Here is a 15,000-nt window from a genome sequence, read left to right on the forward strand (position 1 = left end):
TTCGTGAAAATTCAGCAAGAGTTTGATTAAACAAGCAACATTCCACGAAATTTGGTCCCATTACTTTTACACAGTATAATGATAATAATAATAATAACAACAATAATAATAATAATAATAATTTACAGTGCTCGAAATTAGCGGTCGTCGGGTCATCCCAGAAGACCAGAAAGCTTACCGGGTGCCCTGAAGAAAAAACAACAGACAACCCAGTGAAAAATAGGAAATGAACTACATAAGCAGCACCCGACTCACTTTTCGATCTTCTATTGTCAATGTCCGATAGCAGTGTGAAGTTAACAATAACTTGGTACAGCCATAGTTAGTACTACTAACTATGGTACAGCTGAGCATTTTCCTGTGTCTCGAATATTTGTGGCTTTTACAAAAAATTGTCAGATAGGAAAATGTAAAAGACAACACAAGAAACATGTAAAAGACTCCATTTTAAAAACGGCAGGTAAAAAAGTCAGACCAAATCAACTCGGATTGAGCGAAAACAGTTTTGCAAGCCAAAACTATTCAACATTAGTGCTGATTTCAACAAGGTTAGCTTAAAGATTATTAGGGTAACCAAATTCAAGGGTTTAGTTGCCCAGCGTTTTAAAAAGGGGCAACCTGAAATTTTTTTTAATTTCAAGCACTATAATAATAATAATAATAATAATAATAATAATAATAATAATAATAATAATCATAATAATAATAATAATAATAATAGCATGTAAAGAAAGATGGTACAAGCATGAGCGGCAAACAGAGTCAAAGGGAAATGATATAACAATTCTATGGGACATGCCAATACAGCAGATTGTAAATAAATGCCAAAAAAGTTGCCTACTCATCGACATGTCCATCCCAACTGACAGGAACACCTCAGTAAAAGTAACTCAAAAACTATCTAAATATAAAGACCTTGAAATTCTGATCGAACGAATGTCGGGGAATGAAAACCACAACAGTGCCAGTGCAATCCAAACGATCCCGTGCAACATCCAAATAAAAAACCTACAGAGGATCACACTGTTTGGAACACATCACATTCTTAGAAAGGCTTTATTTATCCATCACGTAGACTTCTAACCAAGGCCTGAACAATCGATGGAATCAATGACTGATGACAATCGATGGAAATTGATATCAATGAATCGATTGATATTGATAATCGATGGACAAGGGATCGCACAAGGTTTTGTGATTATCGATTGTCCTGGATTATCAATGTCATCGCTAATTGATGAGAATCGATCAGTTAAATAACATTGATTTTCATTGATTACCAATAGGAATGCCAATCGATAACACTTGATGAAGTTCACCACAACTTCTGTGTGATTGGTTGATTGGTCTTCGAGTAGCCAATGCCAATCGATGCCAATTTATTGGACAATCAAATGACATTCGGAGGGCATATAGTTTGTTTGTAGCCCGAGTAGTATCATTTGCACCCGAGCAGACCAAGATGCAAATGATGCTATGAGGGACACAAATAAACTGTATGCCCGACAAAAGTTATTTGATTATCATTATTATCAATACACAAGGCCAAATTGTACCACGGCGAGCAAAATGAAAACACAATGAAAACTAAATAAACTCAACTAACTTCTCTTCATTTTCCAAACGCCGTCCGTGTTCTGCCCTTCCATGAAGTATATCTCCTGACTGAATAGATGATTTGTGTTTTGGTTTCGCATTGTTTTCTTTCATAAATAGCTTGGCCTTTGCTTCAAACATTTTGTTGGCAGATATGAATTCACTGTCTTGCAAAATGTTTATGTTTCAGCTGAGTGGAGCACATGTACCGGTTAGATGGTGATGAATGGCTGCTCTAATTCCAGTCAATGCACTTGGAGTTAATGCTTGGCCTTTCTCTGTTTTCACTTCAGCAAAGAACTTTTTCGCAGAATTTCACTCAAGTCAGTTGGACTTAAGTTTTGAGATCCACTGTAATTTTTCTTTTCTCGCACCATTTCTCGAACTTTTTTACTCCCCACTCAGTTGCTCTCTTGGTGTTTTTCGCTTGAGCTTTTTGCTCAATTTCATCCAGTTGCTCATTGTCTAAATCTGAGGTTTGACTAGAGAAAAGCTGAAAATTTGGGACTTCTTCCATTTTAAAATAAAATCCCCTAAAATCTCTCTCGTCAAATGTTCACTGCAGAGCTACAATGTGAGCAAGTGCAAACTCATCCACAAAAATTTGCGCCAACTCTGGCATAGAAATGGTATCCTCAGGATCTCATTGGCTGAGCGAAGTTGTTTGACATCTCTGCAGCCAATCAGTATCAGGGCGGCAAATGTATTTTTAGCCTGCACAATTCCCGTTTGGCCTGCAAAAAGACGCATTTTACAGAGGGCAGTTTGTCATTTGGCTGTGCGTATTGATAATAATTAACCATAATCGACCGCCATTGATTGATTTTCTGATCATTGATTTCCATCAATTTTTTAGGCCCTGTTCTAACGCATCATAACCCAAGGCCCAAGGTTTGGACACGATTATCATGCTCTATTACACTTCAGGTAAAAGGCAATTAATAATGATAATGATAATGATAATAATAATGATAATAATGATGAAGTGGCCGAGGTCTGTTAAGTGTGGAGGGTGTTGCGAGCGAGCCTTGCTAGGTAGATAATTATGTTAAAGACTGTGGTGAAAGACTGATTAGATGTGCAAAAGAAGAAGGACTGTTGACTTTGGTGCAAGAGTCAGCTGCTGCTTTGAAGATGGAAAGATGATGGAAAGAAACAAGACTAAAAGAATGGAAAGAGAAGGTGCAACATGGAAAAAAAGATATGCAAGGCTGATGATGTCATGAGTGCAAAGTCTTGCTCCTGAGTACCGAAAGGGATTCTGAAGAAGGAAACAGAAGGAATGATATTTGCCACCCAAAAACAAGCACTCCAAACAGATTGGGTAAAGAAAGACATTGACAAGAAGGCTGTGAGTGAAAAATGTGTGTGGGGAGCGAGATGAATGCATTTTCCGCTTAGTCTCTGAATGTAAAAAACTGCAACAAGTTGCAAAAATTAGTAGAGGCACTTCATCTTCTTGGGGCATTATTAATTTACCTATTATGTCCCTAGCCCAATGTTGCCAGCAATACAAAAAATGCTGAAAACCTGGAAGAGTCAACATTGAAAGGGGCAGAGGGACAGGGGAAGTGGGAAAGGTTGGAATTCTAGATATGGCAGGTATTGGAAGCTAGAAAAGTTGTTTTTTAATGAGGTGTCTCACCAATTTTGCAACCTGCTGTTGGTAGCCCAATTATAAACAGCACCATGATAGTATAGCCGGGATTGTGCATCTGGAACTATGTCAGAAACATGGCCTGTTAGGAGAGAGGAAGTGGTACAACCACAGAGCAGAAGGAGTTATGGAGAATGATGATGTAAAGATTCTGTGGGATTTTAACATCCAGACGGATCATCTGATTGTTCACAGAAGGCCAGATATAGTTGTAGTGAACAAGAAGGACAGCACATGCAACACTATTGATATTGCTGTCCCTGGTGACAAACAAGTAAATCAAAAAGAGATTGAGAAGATAGAAAATTATCACGAACTACACAGGGAAGTGAAAAAGATCTGGCAACTTAAAGAAATGAGAGTTATCCCAATCGTCATTGGGGCCTTGGGAATGATCTCAAAAAATTGTGAAAGCTGGTCAAAAAACTCAACTGGAAAAGAAGGCAGAAGGCCACACTTCTGGGCACGTCAAAGATTTTTAGAAAAGTTCCCGAGACCTAAGGCTGCTGGGTGTGGCTTGCTCTTGGGAAAATTAGAAACTTTCTGGTAACATCTTACGAAACTGAGATAACACAGTCATAATATAATTATAACAATAATAATAACAATAATAACAATAATAATAATAATAATAATAATAATAATAAGAACAATAATAAATAATAACAACTGCTTCATTTAAAATACAAAGTCTGTCAGCATCTTTCTTGAGCTAAAATTAAGACCATTATAACTTACTATAAATGTAAAAAAGAGAAGATGAAGAGGCAGTGTGGACTTATGGTCGTTTATATCAGCTGTGTTAATGCATTTGCAATCAAATTGACACAACTCAGCCATTTCCTAAATAAGGTCATTTGGAAGAAAATTCCAATGATTTCCTGGAAAAGCAGGATCAAGGGTCACTGGATCAAGGATCAATTTTAAAAAAAGAATTAATTTAAATGAAACAAATTATTTATTACTTTGGTGTCTAGTACTTTGATTTTGGCAATAGTCTTTCATAAGCCAAAACAGTGAGGGATCAAAGCAACAGCATACCACTCAAAAAATCTCTCTGCCTTATGATCATTTAACAGCTCATGGCATGGTCAGCGCAGAAATGTTTTACAAAAGTTCTGCCGGTTTTTTTGCCAGTTTTGTCTCCTACTGTGAGGCCATGGTGTCAACTAATCGGTGTGAATTTATCATGAATTTATCTTACCCCTTCAGGACTCTCTAAGACAGATTCGTTGTCATTGCCTGAATAAGTGCGTTGAAAAGAGCTTTAAATTAATGACTCTTGCACAAGTTTAATTCTATCAATATTTCTAATGCGTTTTTTTTAACAATGTTTACCCATAAGTACATTGAAATATTGTATATTAAACACACTGAACAGCTGTATCTGAATCAGAAATAAGCCAACTAGCCAAACCATGTTTTTGCTTATGAACCAACACATGCCGAATCAAAGCGCTAAACCAATGCAAACTTATTTTTTAACGTTTTTTCAGGAGTGATTAAATTGATGGTGTTCCTTGTGTTCCTTGATCCATTGATCCTTGATCCAATGATCCTTGATCCAATTTTTCCAGGAGACCAATTCCAATCACTCAATGTGCTGTCTGGGAAAGTCCTCCCTTCAAGGTAATGTTCTTGCTTGCAGTAAATCAAGGTTTCCTTTGTTATTTATTAATACACAATTGTAACTTTTATTTTAACACATAAAATGCTGGTAGCTCACTGCTTGCTTTAAGTTAGTATATGTTTGTCTGTTCATGTTCCCTAAAAAAACACAACTATACCTGAGAAACCCCTTTTGATTTGTTATTTGCTGCATGTACATGTAGTAGTGCTGTCTACATTTTACCTTTGTATCATTCTCATAGCTTGATTTCATTGCCTTTCTAGTTTAACTGATAGACAATGATGATAACAATTATTATTATTATTATTATCCAGCCAAACAATACATCCATAATAGTAGGAGTAGGACTATTTGTTTACAGATCCTTTGGAGCAATTTTGTTCTAGGAAACCAGCAAGCCTACCAAGAAGTGCTCCTTTACAACTGTATCTGTGACTACATGTACTACTACTGTATAATTATTCCAACCCTTAAAAGATATTTGACAACCATTTCCAGGACATTCAACTCCTTACCTCCAATCTGCTGGTGTCTTTGCATCTCCAACAACTACAACTTTCCAACCTTTGATTGCAGCGAGCTTCTTTACATCTTCTGTAGGAGAACTTATTGTCGTGATTACAATCCACTTATCATGCATATCTTCGGGATTAGGTGATGGTTTGCGTGGTATTTTTGACCAGTCAATGTCTGTTTTAAGCTGAATGTTTTTGTTGACAGTTTTCCAGTCACCCAAGAAGCTTCTCTGTATCATGAGGTCAAAGTTCTCTGCTGTTGACGTTCCACGCAATGTAACTGTTTGTGTAGCTTTAAAATAATTGTAGAAGAATACTATCAAAACCACTTGGAAAAGGAGGGCAAATGCGATCCAACTTTTGGAGATCATGATAAGAGTACTTGCAACAAGGCCACAATCTTCTCTACCAAATTTGGTTCTGGGAGTGTAACCTCTGTAACTATGGCTGTTGCTGTTCCTTGTTGCTCTGTGGGTGAAATAGGATGACATCAGGATGATTGCAATTTGCTGTAACACAAGGTTTGAATGTTAATAATAATTCAATTCTTTGATGATACCATTGTTGGCATTTTGTCTCATTACCATACAAATTTGTTTCTGGAAGAAATCTTGCAAGCGACAAATTGACAAAAAAAAGGAACTTGTTAATTAACTCACTGGCCCCAACATCAGACAATTTTACTTGTCAATTGGGGGTGTCCTCGGGCATTTGAGGGGTCAATGGGTTTATTACACTAACCTTCCTTCTAACTTGTAACCCTTACAATGTAAAAACCCATCAAATGTTATCTGAAACAGTGCCAATGAGCCCATATAATTTGAAGGGGACATCTTTGTAAAATTCAAACTTCTTAAACCCAAACTCCTCATGTCAGGCTTTTTAAAGAGAGTTGATTGATTGTTCAACATTCAGTGCTGAGAGCTTATGCCACTGACACACAATTTGTTAAACAAAAATCCCGCTGTGAAAGTTCAAATCAAGCATCAATGGAGTCCTGTCGTGCTTTTTTAGTCTATTTGAGCTGACGTGGTACTTCAAGAAATTGCTTCTCAACCCCTTCCTAGAGAGAATAATGAAAGACCTCTATGTTGAGATGTGGTTGCTGGTGTTTCAACAGAACACAGTTTCTTTCAAATGTGAAGTTCTTGTGGTTGGCCCTTTGAAAAGCCCTTATGGGGATTGGTCAATTAAGTATGTATGCAGTAGCCAGTATGAGGCAAACCGAGGCACTTGCCTCAGTCATTTTTTTGTGATTTTTTAAAATAAGCGTGATTCCAGTGTTGTCTTTATAATGTACTCATCATAAACACCTAAAATACCTATGAAGAGAATTTAACTACGGACATTGCCTCAGTCATAATTTTCTCTGGCTACGGCCCTAGTATGTATGACAACCCAGCAGTCAGCCATCACCCAATGGCATTGTCATACTGAAATGGAAAGAGGGGTAGCAAAGACTTAAATGTGGCAAGCACAAAATAGCCTTGTGATGGCCAGCAAGCTAGCCACCGCAATGCAACTATGAGGCTGCAAAAAAAAAATCAGGGCTGCTCCTGAGCCAGTTTCAAGGATGACCGCTGACCAGCATAGACTAAAATTTTATCTTTGCCTACAGTCAAATAAACCACATTAAATTATGGTAACATCTTGTGTTGAGGAGCATGAAGAGATAGTAATCCCCTTGAGATGAATTTTATTTTGACTTTTGGTCGTATTCATTTGCAGAGATGAGCACATTGTACAAACAGCCAGTCCCATTTCGATGCTTGTGGTTTGCGCATTGACTTTCATTAAAAAAATGCCACAAAAACAAACTACAGTAGTTTCCTCACTTTCTGGTTTAATCCCTCCACACTTACCTGTTAAAACACAAGTCAAAATTTTGCCAATTAGGAGAGTGATTTGGAGAAAAATGCTCTTCCTCTGTAATTCCCTATTACAGTTTTCTTGTGGGCTGAAGCTCCTGGAAAAAAATATACACAAATAAGAAAAAACTGGGCCACTTCTAAAGCCAGTCTCTGAACTTTGGGAAGTATAATCCTTTGCCTGGAATCTTTAGTTTTCAATATTATTGAGATGTTATTGAACTAGCATGAGGTCTGTACTGTGAAAGTATTGGTTGAGTTCCTTTTTTGGTAAGTTTATGGGCCAAGTCTGAACTTGCAATATTTTCCCAGTAAGGACCAAAGAGGCAAGTTCAATAGGGTTATCATATTGGCTCTCTTGCCCAGGGTTTTCTATTCTTTGAGTCTTGCCTTTTTGCCTGCTTCTATTATTGGTTCTGGAAAGTAAAATTTGTACTAGAACTCCCACATGACTAACAGTATATGAAAAACATTTCTCACATTTTTCTTTTTGCGTTCGAGAAAAAGAAAACAGAAAATGGGAACAGAAAATGGGTTTTGCTTCCTGACTGGTCCATCTTAGCTGTCTATATTGCAAAATTTGGAGTGCTCAGGGAACCAATCAGAATTCTCCTTTTCATCTTGGACCAGTTCGCCTATTAACTGCAGTATTGCACCTAATCACAAATGACATTGGGAAACAACCGAAAAAAGGACAGAGATAAAAGTAATTTAAAGAAGCTCATATCTGTTTTCTTTCCTTTTAAGAATGGAACTTTAAAGGGTACATGTAGATTCTGGAATACTCATTTAATTCACATGACAAGCATCCACTAAATATGCCTTGATCTCGAACCAATGTACATAGACCCGTCTGGTCTTTGTATCTTGAATCCATTCAGCGGCTGGTAATCGAGCCTAGAACCAATGCCACCTCTCACAAATATCAAGTTGCTTGGCAATACTTCAATACACCACATCTAATTATATTCAATAAGCTAAGCTGCGACTTGTTTTGTAGTGAGGAAGTAGTGACTAAACTCCTTTGAGCTATTAATGTAAACAAAGCGTCCAGTTCAGATCATGTTCCATGGAGAATTCTCAAGAAAAGAGCTGTAGAACTAGACATTCAATCACACCCTTTTGCTTGCTTATGCTAGTATTCCAACAGATTGGAAAGTTGCTAATGTCATTCCACTCTTCAATTCTGGCAAAGATAACATACATGTAGCTGAAAATTATCGTCCAATCGCATTGACTAGTCTGGTAATTAACACATGATCCAAATATCTGGATAGTTACCAACTCGATGATGAGCAACACTGTCTCAGACAATCAATATCTTGTGTAACTCAGTTGCTTCAACTGCTACAGAATTGGTTCAACATCTTAGGTAAACACGGCTCAGTTGTTTTTAGACATAATTTCCAAAGTTTTTGAAAAACTTTCGCACACCCATCTTCTGTACAAATTGGAATACCATGGCATTGAGGGTCAGATCTTAAGTTGGTTGAGTGATTTCCTCAATTCAAGAAAACAGCAAGTAGTCATCGAAGGTTTTCCCCCTAACTAGCTCACAGTCAGCTCTGGCATCCCCCAGGGAAGCATTCTAGGGTCTTTGTTGTTCCCGATTTACATTTAATTGATCTGCTGTCATCATGGTAAATCCGACTTATTTGCTGACGGCATGGTCTTGCATCATCTGATAAGATCCTAAACTGATTGTGATCAACTCTCAGAGGACTTATGAACCACCTCTGACTAGTGCAAGGTCTAGCATATTACACTGAACATTGAGTGTGAAGTTTTACACATAACAAAAGAGAAAGGAATCCAATCACAATTATTACTCACTAGATAACAAAGCACTAGCAGACCTAAACGAGTGCCAGAGGAATTTTTTTTCAAGGTCAGAGAGAGTGCTACACGAGCTGGAGGCTATGACCGAGGACTGAAAAAAAAAACCCTCTGGTGGCACAAGACGGAGCCTCAGTTCCATGTGGAAAGTCAATTCAGATTTCTTATCAAACCAGTTTTGGCCCACCAAGCTGACGCAGTGTCCCATGCGATGCAATAAGGTGTATCACCAAACATACTGGAAATTGTGATTACAGTGAAGTCTCTCTTCATAATTTGGAGCAATTTTAACTTTTAGTTTGTGAAAAGTGTGATTTGAGGAGAATTTGTTTTCTGAAGGGCAAAACTTTATTGTCAAACATGTTTTAACACAGGATTTTATGAATAAAGAGATCACTGCCTAAAGTGCAGTACGGAACATTGTACGGAACACTTTGAAATGCAAGAATTTGCCCCTTACCATGTTTCATAAAAAAAATCCTCCATTCCAACTGGCAAATTCTTCTTGTGAATTTCAAATGAGTTAATTCCCTAAATCGCTCTCAAACTTCATTGATAAACAAATTTACTATGATTAAAATAGGTCTTTCCGTTTTGTCAAAGCTGTTATTCTGTATGTGGAGGCATCGAGGCAGCACATGTACATGGACCACATCATAAGCTTCCCATATTGATAAGGTTTATACATTTCTTTCTGCCCAACTTAAAATGCTAAAAAGAATGAAGTTCCTCCAGGTGAAACAACTAGAGAATATTTATTATAAAATTTTCTTAAAATGATTCTGCCAAATGTAATGTACTGTATATCAGTCTGGGGATGCTGCTCTCAAGCCCTCTTTGAAGATATTGAGAACCAACACAAAAGCTGCTCAACAAATTCATGATATTCCCACCAATTATGCTGATCACCAGATTCAAAATTTCGTTACATGGCATAACCTAGCCTTTATATGGGCAGGTACAAAACACTGGTCTCAGGTCTCTGTTTTACCAATACAGAAAGAAACCTAACCATTCATTAAAGCTAACCTTAGGCCTAAAAACTCTTGTTTATGTCTAATTAGGCCTAAGGCTAGCTTTAATGAATGTTTAGGTTTGTTTCTGTAATGGTAAAACATAGACCTGTGACTTGAGTCCTGTGTTTTGTACCTGCGGCCTATGTACAGTGTATAAGAAAAGGGTAGCATTTGAAATGTTCAAGGTTGTAACCAGAGCACCAGAACATAGACTGTCATCTTATTTCGAGGCCAATGAATCTAGCAGGAGGGGCCACTTACTGAGGATGAAATGAATGAATACTGAATTTGGCAGACAATCCCTAACTTTTAGAGGTCTACTTGTCTGGAATGGCCTAAATAGCAATACTAGAAATCTGGTAAATAAACACCAATTCAAACGTGTCATAAAGAAATGCAAAGAAATCTATCAAATTAGCTTCAAAAAAAGGACCTTGCATCAACTTGAATAAGAACATTGAGATTTTTGTATATTTTTTAAACCATTGTTTTATTTGTATAGAGATTTACCCTAACTGGTATGTACCGGTAATGGTACAGTTTGTAAATATATACATATCGTATTGGACGATTTAGTGTGTAGTTTCGTGGGATATTTTTATGAGTCACAATGTATTTTGGCCCACACGTAGGGCAAGTCAAAATACATGAGACGAGAGAAAACATCCCACGGTACTACACACTAAACCAATAAGACATTTACCGGTATTATTCAACTTAGTCAGAAAATAAAAGAAACATAAAGGTTAACTTAAAACTTGCTTTCTCGCATGACAAATTATCTTACGTGACTATTCAGTGAGCAACCATCCAGGTTTCGTGTGCTTATATTAGGTTGCCGTTGATTGGTCAAAAACAAAAACTTGTCAAACCTATCAATAGAGTCATTGAGCAAAGCAATTGCCAAAAAAATCTAAATATTAGACAATATGTGAAAAATTGAATAAAAGATGGTTGAGAAAGTAAATAGCAATAAATAAGTCTAACTGAAGAAAACAAACCTGGAAGTCATGTTTTTGTTTCTTCAATGACAGCAAGCAACACAAAGCGTGAAAACTTGACATGATTACCCTCAGAAATCATTCACCACGATTATGCAGGACATCATTACCTGCGAACTTGGGTGTCCTTGACATGATTATTGCATAATCTGCAGCTAGATGCTGTCACAGGCGCTGATTTAGAAAATTCACTGTACGCTTTTGGCCAATCAGAAAAGAGACAATGACTTCAATGTATAGTAATGTGAGATATTTTATCTTATTTTCGTTTGCAGGCATTCATCTCTTAATATGCACATAACTTCTAACTATTTATTATCAATTAATTATCATCATTCTAAGGTCCACGTCAGCCTAGTGCCACCACCTTACTTTTGACCTTTTCAAATAAATGATGTAAGGTGCGTCGCTGGCTACGCGGTACGCATTGGGTAATGTATGCGAGATAGCGAAATACGATTGTGCTTTTGCTGCAGCCGCATAAAACATTGAGGATGCCATTTTGAATTTTACAATGACTACAAAAATTTTCGTGCGCTCATTGGCTAATTTTTTATCGTCAATAAGCGGACAGACACATAAATTTATAATTTATGCCATAATGACGCGATATTGCTTGCGTCAGATTGAAGTTTCTCTCATTTTTGTCTCGCTTTCTTCTCGTGTTTTGACTTAATTTTGACCCCTCTGCCTTTTTGTTATTGTAAAAAACAAATTGATGTCAGTTTTTCAGTTTTTCATTGTCAAAGTAGTCTGTGGATCCACTCGGCTATCGCCTTGTGGATCCACAGCTACTTTCACAATGTTACAGTGCTCGACCTTAGCGGTAGTCCACTAGTCCTGGACTAGTGCAAAATGCTTCTGGACTAGTAAAAACTTAGAACCACTAGTCACAGGACCAGTAACTACTTTGTAATTACTTTTTGCAATGTCTAAAAAAAATACATAAGGTGAAAACAAAATACACGTCTTGTAAATGTTGTTTCGATGTGTTCCTTGCAACGTTTCGATCGCGAAAACAGATAGTCTAATTTAACTGTAAAAAGATATTGCAAATAATATTGCCATGCTGCAATCAGGAAGGACTACCAGAGATTTACTCAGGACTAGTAAATTTTCAGTTCAAGTAGTCCCAGGGCAAGCGATCAAAAAAGTTAAGGTCGAGCACTGTGTTATGACGCAATTCATGATCAATAACAGGACAGACGCATGAAAAACTGACATCAATTTGTTAATTCGCAAGTTATTTGATACTTGAATAAAATTAAGCTTACACACTTCAACATGAATTAATTAGTTTTTGCGCCCTCCTGTGTTGTCTGTCGATCGTTTGCATATACACACTGCCCTGTGCTCTCTTTTTGTAATTAGGTCTTTTGATAACATTTTAAAATGAACTGAAATTTTCGTTCCAACTGCTAATATTAAGTATAGCTTTAACACATCGATGCACACGATCAAATTTTCGACAACAGAACTCAGGATCTCTGTAGACATGACGATAAATATTCGAGGGAAATCGCTAGATGGCTTTATAAACCTCCCCAAGTACTGAAAGAAACTTTGGAGAAAACGTTATGGGCATTCTTAGGAAAAGTCATTACTTACCAGTTCAAGGAAAAATGGTCGAGAAGTGCGATTTGCGTGATTTGAAAGAGATCTGGGTTCGTGCCACGTTGTGCCGAGTTTTTTTGGTCAGCTGCGAGATTTAACCACACAAGGTAACCATTGGTAACCATGGACTACTCATGTGAGGAGCATTCTCGTTCCCAGAGCTGCGATCCTCTTGGCCAGCGCCTCGGATCGAGAGCTCTGGCCGGTTCCAATTTAACAGTCCGCGATTCACGGACTTCCGATCGTTCTGCGCAGTCTCGATTTTTTTTCAAAATGGTGGACCAAGCCAAGTCTCTTACACGAGGCGTTGAATCATGGAATGGAAATTCTAGATTTAAGCGACATAACATTGAAAGGAAAGAAGTACGAGGGTTTGAAGCTATCTGTGCTTGTCATTTCGCCGTTAAATACCTCAAATACACGATCAAATTTTTAAGATGAGAGAGGGAGGACTGAATTTTAAAAGAGGGTTCGGTTGACAGGAGCTGACGACAGGGATCAAGTTGCACTGAATTAAATGCTGTACGTGTTAAATACATCCGAGTGATAATACTTTCGCATGTGAAATGTTCTAAGCTCTATTGAAGTAGAGACAATAATATTATAATGCGTAAGTAAACAACCTTGAAATTAGCATTTATTACTAAAAATAAATGATCACATATACTGGTAATAAATTATTTTCTTATGTTTTGCAGCTAAAAGCCTGCCTAATGGTCCTAATGTTACCAATTTTGTCTGTTGCTTGGGAATTATGTATACTTTTTTTATCAACTTGTAATAATCATAATAAACACTACTTTATTTAAGTGTCAATGGATTTAGCACTAGAGAACTAATTGGAGAAACTAATGAAATTAACTCAAATCAAATATGTTTTTTGTGGATGTGGTAAAACCGGAGTACCCGGAGAAAAACCTTCCGCAAATATAGAGAAGAGAACCAACAAACTCAACCCACATATGATGCTGAGTTTGGGAATTGAATCCAGACCACATTAGTGGGAGGCAAGTGCTCTTACCACTGCACCACTCCTGCTCCATGACTGACTGGATCAAATCTGTATATTTGCACCCAGTAGTCAATTTACTCTGTAACTGTTGAACTTCAAAGTTAAATTTAAGTTAAAATGAATCCGACCTAAATAATTATTGTTTGATTCCCAATAATTTCCTTTGTATTTTAAACCTACTGATGATAAATAATGATGTTGGGAGACAAATCTTGATCAAAATGTAACTACATGCAGGATGAAGTCATTTAAGTTGCCTGAATTTCACATAAATATTAATGTGTTTACATATTTTTAGAAAATATATATCATTGGACACCTTGTTCTTACATCTTGGCACTAGCAAAACTGAGGAACTATATCACTCTTTTTGCACAGCTTCTTGCACTGGTCGTTGATATCCTTAAGGGTAACTGCCTTAATTGGATCTCCAAAAACCATGTCTTCCATCACGATGTTTCAAAATCTGGAGAGGTTTTGCTCCACTATTCATCATTGTTGACAGTTGTTTGATATAATCACTGTTTTATTCAGTTAACAAATGATACAAAATACCATTAATATTTTTAATGTGAATTTTAACAATGATTGATCACAAATAAATTATTATTCATGGTCTTCCTCTTCAGTTTGTTGGTTTGGGCAAATTATTGAAAGTAATAAGATAAATGACTAACTTTGTTGTTCTAAGAGTTATCATAATTTTATTATTATTGCCAATAACAGGCACACTGTATTTTGCGTGTGAATATCATTGCACATTCTAAATTATAAAATAATTAGGATAGTACACGCACTCCCATTAATATTGGTCAATAGCTGTGTTTAGATGAGAGTATGTAAACACAGCTGTGACATCACACGAATTTTGATTGGTTATGTGTTGTCAGACGCATGTTTTGATTGGCTGGTTGGAAATATGGGCATGTATGTTATGCAAACCCTCGACTGTGTCTCTGGTTTGCATAACTGTTGAGAATTCTCCCAACTGCGCTTCGCATTTAGATGAGGCTATGTAAACATGGAAAACGTCCTCTATTGCTTAAATAACACAACAAAATATAACTTTTTGATCGGTTGCTTTATCTCAAGAGAAGCACTTCTGGAAGGCAGTTTTCTATTAAGCAATGGCCATTGAAGCATATTCAACCAAGCCTTTGCCTGTTCGGTGCATCTGGCAAAATAGTCCAAAATGCATGTGGGGCTTCTTTTTTATGGTGCAAACAGGGACAGTCTGAATTATGTTGATCTCTTT

At 37.0% G+C, this 15,000-nt stretch overlaps 1 protein-coding gene across 6 annotated transcripts in view; it reads right to left on the bottom strand.

Annotated features, from left to right (window-relative positions):
• Nucleotides 1-15,000, bottom strand: part of LOC137997269 (uncharacterized) — a 27,697-nt gene that overhangs the window by 9,692 nt on the left and 3,005 nt on the right. The window contains exons 1-4 of one of the 6 annotated variants that reach the window (XM_068843162.1): nucleotides 12,728-12,776; nucleotides 11,120-11,317; nucleotides 7,261-7,364; nucleotides 5,399-5,866 (exon numbers count right to left, since the gene is read on the bottom strand). In XM_068843162.1, coding sequence (XP_068699263.1) covers nucleotides 5,399-5,769 — 371 coding nt within the window. In that variant the 5' untranslated portion in view covers nucleotides 5,770-5,866; nucleotides 7,261-7,364; nucleotides 11,120-11,317; nucleotides 12,728-12,776. Of the gene's footprint in view, nucleotides 1-5,398; nucleotides 5,908-7,260; nucleotides 7,365-11,119; nucleotides 11,318-12,727; nucleotides 12,812-15,000 lie in introns of those variants that run through there. The other 5 variants (XM_068843160.1, XM_068843157.1, XM_068843159.1 and 2 more) reach the window with 5 other exon arrangements.

This window comes from Montipora foliosa, chromosome 3 (genome assembly GCF_036669935.1).
Source record: "Montipora foliosa isolate CH-2021 chromosome 3, ASM3666993v2, whole genome shotgun sequence".
Taxonomy (NCBI): Eukaryota; Metazoa; Cnidaria; class Anthozoa; order Scleractinia; family Acroporidae; genus Montipora; species Montipora foliosa.